Here is a 19,355-nt window from a genome sequence, read left to right as displayed (position 1 = left end):
ATGATTTAATCATCTCTTTGATAGCCCTTTGAATTTTGCAGGATCACAGCTCCTGCTCCAGAGAACTGGGGGAGCTGTCCTGTGAGTTCCCACTGACAGTGGATGGAGCTCTTGGCTCCAGGCTCTGCTCTGCACCATAGCACTCCCTGCTCTGGGACTTGCACTGCCCGTGGTTGATCTCAGCTGCAGGGGAAAAAGCGAACACAGGTTTAAGGAAAAGAAAGCGAGGGAGTTCACTGTGGTTATGGGGCTTTCCCTAAGGCACTCCTAGCTGAAGTGTCCCGCTCCCCTGCTGGCTGTGAAGCAGTGCAGCAGCTGAGCACTCTGTGCTCCGTGCCTGTAGCTCCTGCTGTGCTGCCCCTGATCAGGATGTGCCTCTGTGCAGGTGGACTCGGAGGAGCCGGTGTTCGAGGCCGTGATAAACTGGGTGAAGCACTCCAAGAAGGAGCGCGAGGCGTCGCTGCCGGAGCTGCTGCAGTACGTGCGGATGCCGCTGCTCACGCCGCGCTACATCACCGACGTCATCGACACCGAGGTACGGCCAAGGGCCCCTGCCCCAGAGCAGGCTGTGCCCCCAGCAAGGCAGTGCTACCCAGACAGCTCAGTCCCTCTTGGAGACAGAGTGCCTGGATACCCAGGCTGCTCGTAGCCACTGCTGCCTTAAGCAAGCTCAGTGGATTTCAGCTCTTTAGTGATTATCAGCTCTCTTGGGATTCCAGCTCTTGCTTGCTCAGGCGCCAGTGGGCTCGGGGGAGAAGCAGCGAGAGAGAGGAGAAGGAGAGGTCCTGGTGGTTCCACAGTGATGGTTTTATTGAGGGGTGTGTGAAGGGTTCCAGCAGTGGCTCTTCTGCTGAATGCCCTAAACCAGCCCCTTTTTATAGGGTACAGAGGGACCCAAACTTGTCCAATGGTGGGGGTTAGGGGAAAGTGACCTGTGGGGTTGCAGAGATAAGCTGGGCTCCGAGGGGCAGAAGACAGGAGCTTATTTTGCTGTCTCATCATGACTCAGCAATTCCTATTGTTAAGTCTCAGCCTTCCAAGGGGTCTTAGACAATTCTATGGAGTCTGCTACAGTATAGCAGCCACTGCTGCTCCTGCCTGGCCTCTGCTGGCCCCAGGATGGCTGCAGAGCCCTTTCTCTGCTGCAGTTTGGTGACACTGTGCAGCTGTCCCTGCTCAGCACATCGCTGCTGTCACACTGAGCTGTTTGCTGTGCCAGCAGTCACAGCATCCTGCTCTGCAGCCCCAGGGTGCCCTCTCCAGAGCCATTAGTCAGCTGCCTCTGCAGATATCCACAGCACCTTTCTCTTGTCATCTCTCACAGTCTCCAAGTGCTTTCTGCCTTCATTCACAAGCACTGGCAGGTCCCCTTCCCCAGACTGAGGATTGCTGGCATTGATCTCAGGAAGGTCATGGCTCCTCAGAAGGTGTCTGAGGTGCAGATGGCCAGCCAGTACCTCTGAGTGAGAAAAGCAGCAGCTGTGTGGGTCCAGGACCAACACACAGCCAAGAGCCATGGCTAACACTGCTGCTTTGTGTTCTGGGGTGCTGCAGAGGCAGCCCAAAATGGGGATGTTGCAAATTGACAATTAAGCTTTTAAGTGCTAATTCATTTCCAGACAGGAAGTGACCCCAAGCAAGATTTTAAAGGAAGGCCCAGAGAAGGTCAAACCAGCCTTCACGTTAGATGGTGATAGGATGTACTCAAGGGTCACCAGTCCTTGTCACCTGACAGGTGCTGAATGGTGAATGACAGACATTTCTCTATGTCAGGAAAAGGCTGATTTATCAACAGTCATCTCAGATGTGATAGATTATGGATTTTGTTAAATCAGGACAAACTAATGGGCTCTTGTGTTAGGTTGTGCCAGAGCTAAAGGGTGTTCAGTCAGATTATTGTGGTCCACTTCAAACTGAAATTTAAGCTAATGGAAAAGGGACTGGTACCAGAACAAATAGATCTGTTCCAAACCTAGCCTGAGCCAGAGTGTGTACAGCCCTCAGCTCTCAGAGTGAACGTGGAGGGTGACCTGTCCAGTCTGGCAGTGCCACACACTGGTGGCACATCCTCAGCTTGGGGCAGTGTGGAGAGTGGAGTGTTGGCCCCATGTGGCTGCCTCACACAGACACCAGGAGCCTGTAGAGGTAAATCTGAACCTACTGAAGCAGCATGAGCATGTACACCCAACAGCCATGGGAAAATGAGTGCTGAGCTGAAAGGAGGTTGGTCCAGGCCCTTGGCTAGGGAAGGGAATTACACAGCAGTGTGCAAGGAGATGAGGCTGTCCTTGAATGCCCCTCACTCTTCAACAAGACCTCAGTATTCCTGTTGCCTCTTCACAACTCCATGTCCCCGTGTGCCCAGTGATCAGGGCAGTAAATCAGCTAAACAGTTTTATTGTGCTGTGCTGTGCCTCTCTTCTCCAATGGCAGGTGCAGGACAGGTTATGTGGGGCAGAACAAGGGTGGTTTCACTGCCAGTTCCCCTTCCTAGTCATACTTCTGCTGGCTTAAATGGAGCAGTAGTGGCTTTTCCTTAGTGTTCCAATGCAGCCATTTTCTTTGGGGAGCTTTCAGTACCAGACTGTGAGGATGGAGCCAGATCTGCTCAGCATCTTCAGTTGCCTTTGCATTTCCCAGGGCCCGCACACGAGTCCTTTTCATGCTGTCTGAGCTGATGAGAGTTGGCTTTAGGACAGTTCTTCTGAGGTTTCTTAAAATACATTGCATGTAGCAGTGACTCATGTTTCTCCCCTGCCAGCCCTTCATCCGCTGCAGCCTGCAGTGCAGAGACCTCGTGGACGAAGCCAAGAAATTCCACCTTCGGCCCGAGCTCCGCAGCCAGATGCAGGGACCCAGGACACGAGCACGTCTGGGTGAGCAGCAGGGAAAGGGCCTGAGAAGGGGCCAGGGCACTGGCAAGTGTTGTGTTAGCCCTTTTCTAGTGCCTTGTGACTGTGTTGGTGTTCTTCACAGCAGTAATTTGTCATGCCGTGGTCCCCAGTGGACAGAGAGGGGACTGGACAAAGGGCAGAGGTGCCTCTTTTATAGAGTATGATTGTTTAGTGCCAATGTGGGGTCTAGCTGATTGCCTTTAATCCCAGGCCCTGCTGTGGCCTCAAAACCAGTCTCCTGAGTACCTGGTGCCTGCCGATACATTTGTCCCAGCATGCAGCTGTCCAAGACGTGTGGGAAGAGTTTCTTCCTATCTGAAGAGGTAGGAATCAGAGTTCAAAGTAGAGCTGTGAGGTGAGTGGCAGTTGCCTTACAGTGACAGCAAGCTTCCACAGCAAATTGAACAGGGGAAGGTGCAAGGAGGTGTTGGGAGAGTAGCTAAGAATTAGAAAAGTACAAGGCTGTGGCTAATTTTAAGTTTTGTACTTGCAAGATAGTGTGTCTTTGAGTCTAGCTGTAGTATGATAACAAATAGTGAAAGAGATATGAGAAAAGAGAGATGTAACTTTTAAAGAATGGGGAAGAGCTGATGTTGTAGTGTAGCTAATAGCCAGTATAAATTACAGAGTATTTATGAGCTTATTACTTGTTGTATAAGTGTCTGATGCTTTTTTAATAGACGAAGCTTGCTGTTCTCACATTGAGAGTCCCAAGTTTTCCCTGCACCCAACAAATAGCTCATCCCCGACAAATAACTCATTCTGCAACAAGGAGGGAGATGGAGATGTCCCTCTTCCCCTTCAGAGGTGCCTTTTATTTTCTCCCTAGCCTTGTTAAGGCGAATAAATGATATCTTCCTTTATTTCTGTAACTTCTACTAAGCATGGTCACTGAATTGTACAGAAAATGTTTGTCTTTGGGCTGTGAGCACTCAAGAGCAACATAAAAGTAGGACTGACCTACAGAAGAAGGAAAAGGATTTTACTGGCTTCTTCTGTGCCATGCCTGTGTCCTGGTGCACTCCTAGGGCACTGCCATCAGTGCCAGCAGGGACCACTCTCCCTGCAAGGAATCCTCCCTGTGTGTCTCCAGTGCTACTGCAGGTGTGGTGGAGAGAGATTCCAAAATCCCTTTGTGGCCTTTTTTAACCACAAAAGGAGGAGGGCAGATCAGGTTTGTCAGAGACACACTGATCAGACCTCTCTGGCCTGAAGGAAATGTTGTTATGCTGTTCCTGCCTAGTCCAGGCCTTAGCACATTCTGTGGGAATTCCTGTGCCAGTTGAAAAGAGCTGCACTTCAGCTCAGCCTGTCATGGCATCAGCCTTCCAGTATCTGAAGGGACCTCAAAGAAGCCAGAAAGGGACTCTTCATCAGAAACTGCAGCAATGGGACAATGGGGAATGGTTTCACACTGAAAGAGGGGAAATGTAGGGAAGAAATTGTCCCTTGAGAGGGTGGTGAGGCCCTGGTGGTGAGGCTGCCCAGAGCAGCTGTGGCTGCCTCATCCCTGGAAATGTCCAAGGCCAGGCTGGATGGGGCTTGGAGCAACCTGGGATAGTGCAAACATGGAATGACACGAGCTTTAAACTTTTTTCCAGCACAAACCATTTTGTGATTCTGTGATTTTAGAAAAACAAATTTCATTTTATTCTTAGTTGAAATACTTCGCCTGATAAAAATGACATTTAAAAACTGTTTTATTGTCTGATTTATGGGTTAAAACTGCACATTATTGTTGAGGTTCATGCTTTGGATTCAGCCCTACCTGTTTTAATTGATTCCATACCATCTGATATCAGCAATGGGTCACTTTCAACTGTGATCAAGGCATGTATTAACTTTCATGGGAGGAGCTGAATTGATTGCACTTTTAGCTTTCTTACTGGAAGGGGGGCTTTCCAGGATGTTGGAGCTCTTGTGAATCCTTCCCAGTTATTTTTTATATTATTCTTCATCTGAGGTGGCAGCTTTTCTGCTTTGTGACAGAGAAACTCTTGTTAAATGTTTGTTGTTTGATGTTCAGTCCTTGTGCAATGAAAGGCTGGACAGTCCTAAATTCTAGTGATAAACTCCCTGTTCCAGAAAGGGCCAAGGAGTGGAGGGGATGCTGAACTGTTCTAAACCTGAGACAGAAGCCTGAGGCTTCCAGGCAGGGATTAGAGGGGAAGTTACAACTCTCCAGGTCACAGCTGTTACTAACAGTCATGGAGGAAATAAGATAAATTCAGGGAATTCATCTCAGAGAAAATAGAGGGAATGCAATTTTGAAATAAAATACACAAGATTTAAGAGGCAATTCCTGGGAAAATATTTAATTGGTTTTCCAAGCTTCAGACAGCCTGACTTCTTTCTCAGTTATGTGGTGAACAAAGTCCCCTAAATCAGGTCTGGATGTCACTTGAGACCAAGAGGAGACTTTGTGTTGTGAGGAGGCTGCAGGGAAGCAGCCATTCTCCTACAGATTCTGTGGGGTGGTGAGAGGTTTGGGGAAAATAGCAGAAAGGATACAAAAGGAGATATAAAGGAGTGAATTTCACCACCTGTCTCTGAGGCAGCTTGTCTTTTCAAAGAGCCTCTGATGTTAGGAGAAACAGCCCTCCAGCAGCCAGCTCCTAACACCTCAGTCTACTGTCTGCCACATGCTCTGAAGAGTTTCTCCCTTCTCTTTCTTACTGAGCACAGAGGGAGTGAGTTTGTGAGACTCCCCAGGATGAGGTGAGAGATGAGGAATGTGACTCCATGCTCCCAGAAGGCTGATTTATTATTCTATTCTATTCTATTCTATTCTATTCTATTCTATTCTATTCTATTCTATTCTATTCTATTCTATTCTATTCTATTCTATTCTATTCTATTCTACTATACTATACTATACTATACTATACTATACTATACTAAAACTATACTAAAGAAAGAGAAAGGATACAGACAGAAGGCTTAGCAAGAATGAATAATAAAAACTCATGACTGACTCCTCAGAGTCCAACACAGCTGATGGTGATTGGTTATTAAGTAAAAACAATTCACATGAAACGAATCAAATGCATCTGTTGGTAAACAATCTCCAGACCACATTCCAAAGCAGCAAACCCAGGAGAAGCAATCAGATAATTATTGTTCTCATTTCTCTTTGAGGCTTCTCAGCTTACCAGGAGAAGAAATCCTAGTGAAGGGATTTTTCCAGAAAATGTGACAGTGACAAGGGAGTGTGAGTGCCTGAGCCAGGTTAGGTCCCTTCTCCAGAGCCAAGACAAAAACAGGGATTTAGAGGCAGCTTTGTGCCAGGGAAGGCTCAGAGTTTCTCCAGGTTGTTCCCCTGAGGTGACCCTGTGGTTGTGAAGGGATTGACTTGGCTTTGCTGTCCCTCTGTCCCTCAGGAGCTAACGAGGTGCTGCTGGTGATCGGCGGCTTCGGCAGCCAGCAGTCCCCCATCGATGTGGTGGAGAAATACGACCCCAAGACCCAGGAGTGGAGTTTCCTGCCGGTAAGGGAATGCTTCTGAGCACCACTGGGCTGAGCAGGCTGTGAGCAAACACTGATCTGCAGCACCAGCTGGATGACAACCTCCTTGGGCTGTCCTGTGCAATCTGCTGAGGATTTCTGACAGAAATTCTTTAGAGATTTACATGGTGAATGCAGAGTGACTGAGGGAGAGGGGGTTGTTGTCATAGACCTGATCAGCTGAGCCTGCAGAGACCCACATCTTGGCTGTGGGAGTGAGAACTATCATGTTTCTTAGTGAAGGGGTGTGAAGCTTAAGGTTAGTGATGATAATTGGAATGTCAATAGGAACCGTGTAATCAGTGCAGTCTTAAGGCTGCTGCATGATCCCACTGCTTGCAGTGTTTTGGAGCATAATGGGAAGAGAGAATTCCTGCACTGAGGAATATTCCTACTCAAATTAAAATCACCTTTATCTGTGTGAAATGGTGGAGAACTGCCTCTTCTTCAGTACCACCAGTCAGGGCAGACTCAGTATCACCTGGTGTTCCAAAATTCTGATCTTTTTTGGGGGCTAAAAGCTTCATCAAATATTTAGAGTCCCTACTTTTTCCCATTGTAATAGGAGGCTAACAAAATCATCCCAAATGCATCAGAGGTTATGCAGCAGCACAGGATAAATGACATTTAGTGTGAAATATCTGAGTGCAGAGAGACACAGTCCTGAGAAGAGAGCACAGCTGGGGAAGGCAGGCACAGTCACTCAGACTTTGCTCTTTAAATCCTTAGAGCTGCCTCCCCTTGAACAGTGGCCATTTCCCACAGGAGCAGCAGGACAAGGTGGAAGAGCAGGGGTTGGTCTCCACGCCCAGTGTGGAGAACTGCCTCTTCTTCAGTATCACCAGTCAGGGCAGACTCAGTATCACCTGGTGTTCCAAGATTCTGATCTTTTTTGGAGGCTAAAAGCTTCATCAAATATTCAGAGTCCCTACTTTTTCCCATTGTAATAGGAGGCTAACAAAATCATCCCAAATGCATCAGAGGTTATGCAGCAGCACAGGATAAATGAAATATTTGAGTGCAAAGAGGCACAGTCCTGAGAAGAGAGCACGGCCAGGTGGGGGCAGGCACAGTCACTCAGGCTGTGCTCTTTAAATCCATAGAGCTGCCTGCCCTGGGGCAGTGGCCATTTCCCAAAGGAGCAGCAGCAGAGGGTGAAGAGCAGGGGTTGGTCTCTATGCCCAGTGTTGTTTCTGTGAGGGGTTGGTCTCCATGCCCAGTGCTGTTTCCTGACCTCAGTGTTGCTTTGCTGTCACAGAGCATCACCCGCAAGCGGCGCTACGTGGCCATGGTGTCATTGCATGACCACATCTATGTCATTTCCCAAAGGAGCAGCAGCAGAGGGTGAAGGGCAGGGGTTGGTCTCCATGCCCAGTGTTGTTTCTGTGAGGGGCTGGTCTCCATGCCCAGTGTTGTTTCTGTGAGGGGTTGGTCTCCATGCCAGCAGAGGGTGAAGAGCAGGGGTTCGTCTCTATGCCCAATGCTGTTTCTGTGAGGGGTTGGTCTCCATGCCAGCAGAGGGTGAAGGGCAGGGCTGGTCTCCATGCCCAGTGTTGTTTCTGTGAGGGGTTGGTCTCCATGCCCAGTGCTGTTGTTTCCTGAGCTCAGTGTTGTTTTGCTGTCACAGAGCATCACCCGCAAGCGGCGCTACGTGGCCACGGTGTCGCTGCACGACCGCATCTACGTCATCGGGGGCTACGACGGCCGCTCCCGCCTCAGCTCCGTGGAGTGCCTGGATTACACCTCGGATGAGGATGGCATCTGGTACTCTGTGGCTCCCATGAACGTGAGGAGAGGGCTGGCAGGAGCCACAACCCTTGGAGGTACGTCCTGCTCACTGCCAGGGTGTGGTGTTCACACACCCTCTGAACAGAGAGGAGCTGTGAGACAAGCACAGAAGAAGGAAAACACAATTCTTATCTCGCTTGCTGGGCCTGTGTTGTGCTGAAGTAGAATGCAATATGGAGATTATTTACCCAAAGTGAGGGTATTTTGTTCCCTTGGCCTATCAGGGCCAAGAATGTGTGTGTGAGTCAGGCTGTCACAGGACAGTCACGAGAGAATCAGAGATGAGTGCAGTTCTGTGCAGTTGTGAGCAAGGGTGAGTGCATGGCAGATCCAGTTTAGATACAATGTACATAGTATAGTACAGTAAAGCAATTCATTAGCCTTCTGATGATGGAGTCAGATGCATCATTCTCTCTCCCCTTCATCAGAGTCACCTTTGATTTGCAATACCAGGGCAGAGCAGCCTGTTCAGCTCCAGCCTGAGGTGCCCTGAGCTGCTGTGTGAAGAGTGGGCTGGCTCTGCGGGAGGAGGGGAGCCTGAGATTCTGCCTTCTCATCACTGGGATGCAGAAATGGAAAACTTGCCCACATATCCTGAGAGGAGCTCTGCCTCCGCTGCATTCCTGCAGCATGTATCTGTGAACTGGGGGAAAGGGGCTCTGGGAGAGATTATGGAGTGGGAAGCTCTGAGGGTGGGGACAGTGTTGGGCAACACTGAGCACAGGACAGCCAGTACAGCTGTGACCATCCAGCACTGCAGTGACTGGAACATCTGCAGGGAAAGAGTGAGGGCTTTGGGGAGGTACTGACATGAAGCTCACCATGGGCAGGGTTTGGTTTGGGCATGGCAGTGTTTCAGTGGTTCTGCAGCATGAGAAAAAATAGCTGGATTGTGTTTATCCTCTTTCATCCATCAGCAAGAAGCAGATTTAAGGGCCAGATGGGACTTGTGTTTGTTTGTTGGGCCTGTGAGCCAGGCTGAGCAGCCTGGGTTCATCTTGGCTCCTGGTGTGCCATGGTCTGTTTTCTGTGATTTGCAGTCCATGCTGTAGCTTTGCTCCATGTGTGAGGGCCCTGGTGCTGCCTGCCCCTGGCTGACTGGCTGTGCCTGGGTGCCACCTCTGTCCCTGGCTGTGCCTGGGTGCCACCTCTGTCCCTGGCTGTGCCTGGGTGCCACCTCTGTCCCTGGCTGTGGCTGGTGCCTCCTCTGTCCCTGGCTGACTGGCTGTGCCTGGTGCCACCTCTGTCCCTGGCTGACTGGCTGTGGCTGTGCCTCCTCTGTCCCTGGCTGTGCCTGGTGCCTCCTCTGTCCCTGGCTGACTGGCTGTGGCTGTGCCTCCTCTGTCCCTGGCTGTGCCTGGTGCCTCCTCTGTCCCTGGCTGTGCCTGGGTGCCCCCTCTGTCCCTGGCTGTGCCTGGGTGCCCCCTCTGTCCCTGGCTGACTGGCTGTGCCTGGTGCCCCCTCTGTCCCTGGCTGTGCCTGGGTGCCCCCTCTGTCCCTGGCTGTGCCTGGGTGCCCCCTCTGTCCCTGGCTGACTGGTTGTGGCTGTGCCTCCTCTGTCCCTGGCTGTGCCTGGGTGCCCCCTCTGTCCCTGGCTGACTGGCTGTGCCTGTGCCTCCTCTGTCCCTGCAGACATGATCTACGTCTCGGGCGGGTTCGACGGGAGCCGCCGGCACACCAGCATGGAACGCTACGACCCCAACATCGACCAGTGGAGCATGCTGGGAGACATGCAGACAGCACGGGAGGGAGCAGGGCTCGTGGTGGCCAATGGAGTCATCTACTGCCTGGGTAGGTACCCTCAGCACCCCTGAGCTGGGCACAGCCTGCCTTTTTACCCAAGGGAACATTCAAGTGCTGCCTGAGCAGCCCCAACCTGTCACGTCCATGTTAGAGGAGGCTTAACCTCACTGGGCACTCACAGCTGTGTGAGTGCTGCCTGACCTCACTGTGCCCATCACAATGGCTTGGACTGTAGCTGCCACATCACTGCAAATTAAACACAATTTACACATACTGCATTTGAGAGGTGGCAGGAGTGTGGAGGATAAGAAATGCCAGCTGAGGCTTTGTGTGGCCTGGGCTCTGAATGCCCAGAGATGAAGCAGGTAGCTGTGGGACAGGGAGTGCACCTGCAATGGTGGCTGTTGTGCTCCAGAAATGTATCCTGAGCTGTCTGTTCTCCAGCTTCTTCCTGTAGCACTCATTTCGGTTTCAGAGCACTACACCAGCTGTGAATATAGTGAGATTGCCAGAGGACAAAGCACTCTGAAGCTTCTGTTGGTCACCTTCTAGGCCCCAGAAAAGGCAGGCCCAGCATTGCACCCACCTCTGTTGCAGTCCTGTTCCTGGGGAGTCACAGATCTTAGGCACTGGTTTCATAGAACCACGGGATGGTTTGGGTTGGAAGGGACTTCATCTCATTCCACCCCCTCCCATGGGCAGGGACACTTTCCATTCGACCAGATTACTCCAAACCCTGCCAAACCTGGCCTAAACCAACCATGTTCATTCCCCAGGGTGGATGGCAGCACACTGCTCCTTTGCTGGGCTGCACAGATTGTAGTATCTGCTTGTGAAACAGCTCCTGAGAGATCCCAGCCTACACCATTCAGCCTCAGCACAGACCTGGGAGCTGCACATCTGCAGGGCTGCACCAGCAGTGGCCTCAGTGTGCTCAGAGGCAGCTCCATGGGGCTGGCCTGGTTTGGTTTGGGGAGGTGATGCCCTCCCAGGGCAGTGTGGGGCAGAGCTGGCCCTGGGCTGGCTGCAGGATGCTCTGCCCCACCAGGATGGGCTGTGCTGATGGCAGTGCCACGCTGTGCTTGGGGCTCCCCAGGCATGGTACTGCTCTCTGCACAGAAAACATTCTCCCCAGGTGAACCCCATGGTTTGCTCCTGTGTTGTCCTACTAGTCCTAAGGTAAGGAGGAGGAGAAGTGAGGAGGTTCAGGTTAGGGTGGTGGTAGGGGATTGTAGTTGGGTGGCTCATGGTAGCAGGAGGAGTAGGGCAATTTCTAAGTTGAATAGGAGGAGGAGAATGGCTTCTAGGAAGAAGAGGATTGAGAAGGAGAGTCGAGCAGATCCCAGGGGGTTGAATCCTCATTCATATGGGGATAGTTTTTCTGAGTCGGGGGATATTTGGGTGAGTCAAAAGTTCAGTGCAGTTAGGAGGATGCTTAGGGCCAGTATAAATAGGATTATGTTTATTACTCTTCTCTGGGCTTAAACCAGATCCTAAGGATTGGAAGTCGATTGTAATTTCAGTACTAGAAGAGCATGGTACTGCTCTCTGCACAGAAAACATTCTCCCCAGGTGAACCCCATGGTTTGCTCCTGTGTTTTGTTTCAGGAGGCTACGATGGGCTGAACATCCTGAATTCTGTTGAGAGGTATGACCCCCACACTGGACACTGGACAAATGTCACTCCAATGGCCACCAAGCGCTCAGGTAAGAGCCCACAGTGTCACTGCTGGGTCAGAAATGACTCAGATAAATGAGTGACACACTCCATGTGTGTTCAGAAGGCTAATAACAATTTCATTAGGAACCCATTCCTTTTTATATTCTAGTTCACTATAAGGGACCTGATTGGTCCTTTAACCAAACCACCATCACCACTGGCTAATTAAGAAGACCCCCATCTGTAAACAGCCTTAAGGAAAACAACTTACTACAAACACCACCTGTGGATTGTTTAGTACTTGACTATCATTCTTTCTCTCCAGCTGCCTCAGACCAATTCATGGGAAAGCTTATCTAGCTTTCTCTCTCTGACCAGATGTCACATCCACAGCCACAGTGCCTTGAGGTCAGTGTGCTTCTGCTGCACTGAGGGAGCAGTCACTGCTGCTGTGTTCTGCTGCCCTGGAGGATGCTCTGGCCCCAGTGGGTGGGTTGGCTTTGAGAAAGGATGATTTTACTGGCTTGAATTCCCAAGAGAAATATTAATTTTCACATGCCTCCATCCCAAGGTGTGTACAGAGGAATGCAGTGGCAGGATCACAGGTTACAGGGAGGCTGATGAAATGCTGGGTGACTTCCACAACCAGGAGCAATGCCTGGCATGGAGAAGAGCTCCCAAGGCACAGACTGACCCCAGTACTGGGTCAGCACTCAGCAGCTCCATGGGGCATGGTGAGGGCAGGTGTGACTACCAGGCTCCTTCCCCTGAGCCCTGCTCTGGGCCAGCACTGCCACAGCACTGTCACAGCACTGTCACCCAGCAGTGGGCTTACACAAAAGGTGCAGTCACACCATAATTATCCCCACCAGCTCTTCACTTGCCTCTCTGCCTGGTGTTCTATCCAAGCTTTAAGTTGGCACTTGTACCTAGGACAAAAATACAGTTTAAATCCTACTTTTGGGGTATTTTTCTGTTTAAACTCTCCTTCATTTCTCAGAGGGGTTGTCATGGGGCTCCTGTAGCTCCTGTGTGCCCAGGTGTGTTGACTCCTGCTCTGGCTGTGTGCCTCAGGCCTGCTGCCCTGGCCCTGCCTGTGTGTGCATGGGAAGGTTGCTCTGTGTCTCCACCCCTGTGTGCCTCCCAGTGTTTACAGTTATGTGCTTAGACCCTCTCCAAATCCCTTTTGAAGTTGCTTTTTCTCTGCTTCTTGCAATAACTGGCCCTCACAGCCAGCTGGGCAGCACTGCTCCATGTGATCCCTGTGCAGTGGTCCTGGTTAGGGACAAGCACTGGGTACTCAGTAAAACTGGGCTCTGTTCCAAAACATTTCAGTTTTCTTGTGCCTGCAGTGGCATTCACCAAAACCCCAATCTTTAAATATTTATTCCTGTGACAGGGATATTCCTGTTAAGTGTTGGTTTATCTGCCAAGAGTGGATTTGATTTAGGAGTTGGGCACTTTCCACATCCAGGAAGGCCATACATATAAAACACAGGATGAGATCTGCAGGTTTTTCTAGGTCAGAGGCACCATGTGAGGTCAATCCATGAATCTCTAGGAAGCTTGTGGATCAGATGGCTTTCTCTAGGGGCCTGCTGTGGGCACCAGAATAGTCTGATTTTGGACAAGACCAGAGTTCAAGCAAGACCAAGTTCAAGACAAAAGCAGGGTTCAAGTTTTCTGCAAAAGGCATTTCCCAGGTCTGTGCTCCCCACAGGAGCTGGAGGCTTTAGTGTCTGTGCCTTGGCTGCAGCATGAGCTCCCTGGTGCCACAAGCCAGCAGGACCCTGGTGAGGCTCTTGTCCCCAGCACTGGCTCAGTGGCTCCTTCCTTGGCACTGTGACCTGGAGTGCCTGGATCTGAAACATGCCCAAGGGCCTTTTTTTGCTCAGGTTTTGGTGCTGCCACTCTGGTAGTAACAGCCCGAACTACTCACACCTTAGGTATGAGTGCTGGTGACCTGGGACCCTGCAGGATTTCTTTTGTCCCCAAAAAACCCTCTAAGATTTATCCACATGCAGATGTTTGAATTCCAAGATCAGGACTAAGAGTAATCTTGCCTTTATTCACACAGAACATTTCTTCCTTGTTTCTTTTCACCTCTTAGGACAGGTTCTGGAGGGAGGCCCCCTCTCAGAGACCTTGGCCACATTGCATTGCTGGACCCTGATTTCCCTGATTAGGCCTGCATTTGGTCTCTTCATCTCCTGGAGAGCCCCCTGGGCCAGCCTGGCCATTCCCAGCTGTTTTGGGGCTCTCAGCAAGGACAGGCAGGGAAAGGCAGGATGTGTTTAGAGGAACAGAACGTCTCTTATACCCTGTTTGTAAAGAAACAGATCCATGCCAGGGTAGCTGGCTCATTTCCTTCAGGATATTCATTAGTGCAAGAGTTCCCTGTGGGTGGTGACAGCCTGACAGGGCTGACTGTGCTCTCAGGAGCCCCTGAGGCCACCAAGTGCCTGGTAATGTCACAGTGTCCTCCTGTGCTGTACCTGAGGGGCTGCCAGCGAGGAACCAAGGCTGGTAGGGGTTATTTGCTGCTGGTTTCATAAATTCCCAGTTGGAGCAGCATATTATTGTCTGCTTTCACTGTGAGAACACCTGTTCAGCAGCTGCTCCAGCCACCTCTGCCTCTGCAACAGTGAAGAAACCAGTTTTCATTTTGTCTTCAGAGGAGTAATGTCAGGGAAATCCCTCTCCAGCTTAGCATGGAGCAGTGTGCTTAGCATGGAGCACCAGGGAAATCCCTCTCCAGCTTAGCGTGGAGCAGAGTGCAGCTCTCTCCAGGCCACAGCCAGGAGCTGGGTGGCACCAGGGACTCAGAGTACCAGAGGAGCCTGTCCCTGCCTGCCAGCAGAGCAGGCCTGGTGCTGCTGTGCTCACACACCTGTGCTCAGGTGTCAGCCCAGGTAAACTCCTGTGCTGCTGTGCTGCCCAGACCCCCCATGCCCCAGAGTCAGCAGTGTTTGGTGGAGTGAGGTGTTTTCATGTTTCATATTGGAGACAACAACAGAAGACAGAGTTATCAGCTATTTTAGGGGAGGTACAAGCATAAAAAATGTCCTTTGGAGAGGGAGGAATTGAGCTGTTCACCTTGTGGCAGCGAGCCTGGTGCTGCCTGTTGTAGTGTGTTTTTATACTTTGTAATACTTTGAAGTAATTTTGTTTTATATCCCTGTATTTTTTCCAAATGGTTTATCCCAGACTGTACCCCCCTCCCTTAACCTGTGTAATCCCTTTCCATTGCTAAGATCATCCCCAAACCCCCACCCTGGCTCTCTGTCAATCACTCAGCATCCCATCCCTCCATCTAGAAGCTTTGATCCAGGATCTCGAGTGATTAGACAGAGGCCAGGGGTCAGCCCCCCAAGCCTTGCCCCATACACTGTCCTAAATGTCCATCCCCCAGTACCCATCCCTTAGGGTCACTTATTGGTTGGTAAAATGTTCTCTACTTTGGGTTTGCACCTCCCTTTAAATGTAACCTTGGCACATCTCCTGGGGCTCTCAGCAGGGGCTCTCTGTGACCGTGTTCACAGGGGTCTGAGGATGAGGGAAGAGACAAGGATCTGACTCCATGTTTCAGAAGGCTTGATTTAATATTTTATGATATATATTACATTAAAACTATATAAAAGAATAGAAGAAAGGATTTCATCTGAGGGCTAGCTAAGAATAGAATAACAAAGAATTATAACAAAGGTTTGTGGCTCAGACTCTCTGTCTGAGCCAGCTGGGCTGTGATTGGCCATTAATTACAAACAACCGAATGACACCAATCACAGATGCACCTGTTGCATTCCACAGCAGCAGATAATCAATGTTTACATTTTATTCCTGAGGCCTCTCAGCTTCTCAGAAGGAAAAATCCTAAGGAAAGGATTTTTCAGAAAAGATGTCTGTGACAGCCCCCTGAGGTGCAGGAGCTCCCCCAGAGCCCCTCAATAAAACCTTGGATTAACCCGTGCTAAGAGTCAGCCCTTTAGCATCTACCAATGTCTCTGGTGTCTCTTCTGCTGCAAAGGTGACCAGCCCAGGTGCCCTCAGTACCCTCAGGGCACGAGAGAACCCTCAGGACCCTCAGGGCACGGGAGAGCCCTCAGTACCCTCAGGGCACAGAGAGTGTCTCCCCACTGTTGCCCTCCCAGTGTCTGCCAACTCAGGACTGGCCGGGGTTCCTGAGAGGCTCCCTGAGGGACAGAGACACTGCCAGTTTCACTCATGGGTGTCACTGTGCCACCTTCTCTCTGCACAGGGGCCGGCGTGGCTCTGCTCAATGACCACATCTACGTGGTGGGTGGGTTTGATGGCACTGCTCACCTCTCCTCGGTGGAGGCCTACAACATCCGCACCGACTCCTGGACCACGGTGACCAGCATGACCACGCCGCGCTGCTACGTGGGGGCCACTGTGCTGCGGGGCCGCCTCTACGCCATCGCCGGGTAAGCCAGGGCCCTGCAGCTCTGCATGCCCTGCAAGGGACCCCACAGCTGCTGCCCGTGCCACGGGGCCTCTCCTCTGTGAGGGGAGACACCCACAGGGTCACTGTGCCCAACCACAACAGGCAGCACAAAGGTCAGTGTGGTGTTTGCAGGAATGATGAATCTGACTCGATGTTCTCAGAAGGCTCATTTATTACTTTGTAATACTACATTATATTAAAGAATACTATACTATACTAAAGAATACAGAAAGGATACTTACTAAAATGCTAAAAATATAATAATGAAAACTCCTGACTCTTTGCAGAGTCTTGACATAGCTTGGCCCTGATTGGCCAAAGAGTCAAAACAACTCACACCAGAATCCAATGAAACAAATCTGTCTCGGTTTGGAAAGACAGGAGTCTGCTAAGGAAGGCAGGAGCCTCCCCTGAAATGGATAATGTAAACCCTCCCCACACCTCTGAATTGCTATAAATTTTAAATTAAGGAGCTCTCAGGCAAAAATATGGGAGCAGGAAATAACAGTTCTTTAATAGGGAAGAAAATAAAAGGATAAAATAAACAATGCAGTGCACTAGAACAACACTGCCAGAGTCAGAACCCATCCTGACACCCTGTGGGTCAGGGTGTTGGCAGCAGTCCCATTGGAATTGTGGCTCAGCCCTCCTGCAGTGTCAGGGCTGGTTCTGCTGGAGCAGGGATCCTGGAGAAAGGTGCAGTCTCTGCCTCTGAAGATCCAGGGGAAGAAGAGGCAGCTGCTGTTCCTCTGGGCAATCCAGTGCAGAAGCTGTGCTGGTGTTCCAGAATCTCCAGATTCTATCCGGGTAGGAATGCTTGGCTCCTCCCTCTGGGCTCACACCTCCCAATGGGATGCTGTAGTTCTTATCAGCCATGCAGTGACATTCAATAGCTGTTATCAGCAGATGTCCCCTCCTGAGGGAGGAGTGATGGTGATCATTGAGAGAGAGATAAGGCAAACTGCCCACTTGACAAAAGATAATCTGCCATACAGATGGTAATAGAAAACATCTTGCCTTGCAATCTGGAACAACCTGTGGGTAAATATTCTCCATTCACATTCCACATGAGCAAAACACAGGAGAAGCAAATGAGATAAGAATTGTTTTCCTTTTCTCTGAGTCTTTTCAGCTTCCCAGGAGAAAAATCTTGGGTGAAGAGATGTTTTCAGAGAATGTGAATGCCACAGTCCAGGGCCCAGGCAGGCAGGAGAGCAGCAGCCGACAGCAGTGGCAGCCTGGTGCAGGGGTTATAATTTGGGTAATTTGGGCTATTCCAGCCTCCTAGGAAGAGCTCTGAATGCCTCAGCCTCTTCCTCCAGCACCATCCTTCATGTGTAACTTTGTGTCCTGGCAGATACGATGGCAACTCACTGCTGAGCAGCATCGAGTGCTACGACCCCATCATTGACAGCTGGGAAGTCGTCACCTCCCTGGGGATGCAGCGCTGCGACGCCGGGGTCTGCGTCCTCCGGGAGAAGTGAGCAGAGGCAACTCACAAAGAAAAACATTCTAAAATGTCTCGGCTGGAGGAAGAGTCCCAAATGATTTGCAGTGACTGTTCTTGAGAGTTGTGGATGCTGTGGGAATAGGCACCAGAACAGCAGCTTTCTGTGCTGCTTGTGACTAGAGCATGTGCATAACTGTGTGATCTCAGCAGTCATTTGAAATCAGGGGCTCTGTGGGAAGCTGGAGGAAGGGGATGAATGGGTCAGGAGAAGCTGCACTCTGTGTTGTTCCTGTGGCTCAGTCTGTGGGCAGAGCAGATTGCCCCAGCCTGGTCTCAGGCAGCCTGGTGGCCCCTCCCAAGGACATGTACATAGCCCTGGGTCACCTCTTCAGCCACCGCAGGACCCCGCGGGTCCTTGGGCGCTCTCAGCCGTGTGGATGTGTGAGGCTGAGCCCAGCTGCTCTTGTGTTCCAGCTTCAAATCATTGTGTACGTCCTGAATGTTGCAGCGTGCTCCCCAGCACTGCAGAGCCAGCCTGGGTGAGGTGTGAGGGCCCTGAGCTGTCGCTGTGTCTGCAGGGCTGCACAAAGGAGTCGAAGGTTAAAGCTGTCAGCCCCTGTGAGCGGAGCCTGAGGCCACGGGCAGAGGCAGGGGAGGAGCTCAGTGCCTGCCACAGAAGCATCTGCAGTGTTTGTGCTCTTGATCAGGTGCTCAGCAAGGTTCATCACATCGTGTTTCCTCAAAAAGCTTGACAGCTCCAGCTGCAAATGATGTGTGGCACCGGGGGCTTGGCTGTGCCCCATCCTGTGAGGAGGCCACCTGAGCTGAGGCCAGGAGAGCAGGGACACAGTGGCTGCTGCCCGCCAGGGTCCTGCTGGGTGAGGCACTGGGGATTGTCCCCAGACAGACCCGAGCCCAGCACACCTGAGGCAGCCTTTCACTCAAGTTCATTGTGTTGGTTTTCCTTTCATCTAGGATTTTTCTGCTTCCAGGGCTGTTCTGGAGTGACATCCAGGATTCTGTTTCGCCCTTTGTTCTCAGCTGTTTATTCCCCTGTCTCATGACTCCACATCCTGTGACACTTGCTATCCCTGGCTGCCCCGTGAGCCCAGGTGAGGCTCCACCAGTGGCTCCCAGCAGCTCATGGAGCTCTCCCTGCTCAGCATGTCCTGCCTCACTGTTGTGGGGGCTCAGGCTCCCCTCTGCCATCAGCTTGGCCCCACAGTGCCTGGGCTCCATGTAGTGCTGCTCGTTGGGCTTCCTGCTGACTCCTTGCTTGGGGACAGGGTGGGATCAGGGACGTGGTAGCATGACCTAATGATGCACTTTCAGCCAATGCTCTGACCTTCTGCGTTTGTTTCTATCACACAAGTGTTCTGTGGTTTCGTTTCCTATGTTTATTTTTTAATGAAAGTATAAAGAATAAAATATTTCCTGAGCCAGTAGGAGTTTAGCTTCTGTTCTCCACCTTCCAGACATGACTGACTGCTGTGTGGAGGGTTTGTGCAAAGCCTGTGCTAGACAGGCAGCTGCCCTCAGGTGTCTCTGCCCTGCAGCTTCAGCCCAGTGGTGAAAAACAGCTGCTCCAGCTGTGAGATCTGTGCACAGAGACCAGCCAGGCCTGGAGAACTCCCCAATGAGGGAATTTCATGCCAGGTCTGTTGGAGAAGAGCATGGAGCAGAGATGACAGTCAGCAGCAATAATGAATCATCAGGTGGCCAAGAAGGCCAATGACACCTGGTGTGTACCTGCCATGCTGTGACCAGTGAGCATCCCTGTGTGCTGGCACTGCTGAGGTCACACCTCCAATCCTGGGAGCAGCCTTGGGACCCTCACAAGGAGGACATTGA

The 19,355-nt window shown here is 51.1% G+C and overlaps 1 protein-coding gene across 1 annotated transcript in view; it reads left to right on the top strand.

Moving 5' to 3' along the window:
* The window catches only part of KLHL12 (kelch like family member 12), a 30,332-nt gene extending 11,383 nt beyond the window's left edge, over positions 1 to 18,949 (top strand). Inside the window, exons 5-12 of the mRNA XM_058039886.1 lie at positions 386 to 535; positions 2,762 to 2,876; positions 6,275 to 6,381; positions 8,026 to 8,221; positions 9,819 to 9,977; positions 11,538 to 11,636; positions 15,848 to 16,034; positions 17,412 to 18,949. Of these exons, the coding sequence (XP_057895869.1) occupies positions 386 to 535; positions 2,762 to 2,876; positions 6,275 to 6,381; positions 8,026 to 8,221; positions 9,819 to 9,977; positions 11,538 to 11,636; positions 15,848 to 16,034; positions 17,412 to 17,538 (1,140 nt within the window). The 3' untranslated portion in view covers positions 17,539 to 18,949. The remainder of the gene's footprint in view (positions 1 to 385; positions 536 to 2,761; positions 2,877 to 6,274; positions 6,382 to 8,025; positions 8,222 to 9,818; positions 9,978 to 11,537; positions 11,637 to 15,847; positions 16,035 to 17,411) is intronic.
* The last annotated feature ends 406 nt before the right edge of the window (positions 18,950 to 19,355 follow it).

The sequence above is a fragment of the Melospiza georgiana genome, chromosome 23, assembly GCF_028018845.1.
Source record: "Melospiza georgiana isolate bMelGeo1 chromosome 23, bMelGeo1.pri, whole genome shotgun sequence".
NCBI lineage: Eukaryota > Metazoa > Chordata > Aves > Passeriformes > Passerellidae > Melospiza > Melospiza georgiana.
Note: the sequence above shows the minus strand (reverse complement) of the source record. Positions and strands in the feature narration are given on the sequence as shown.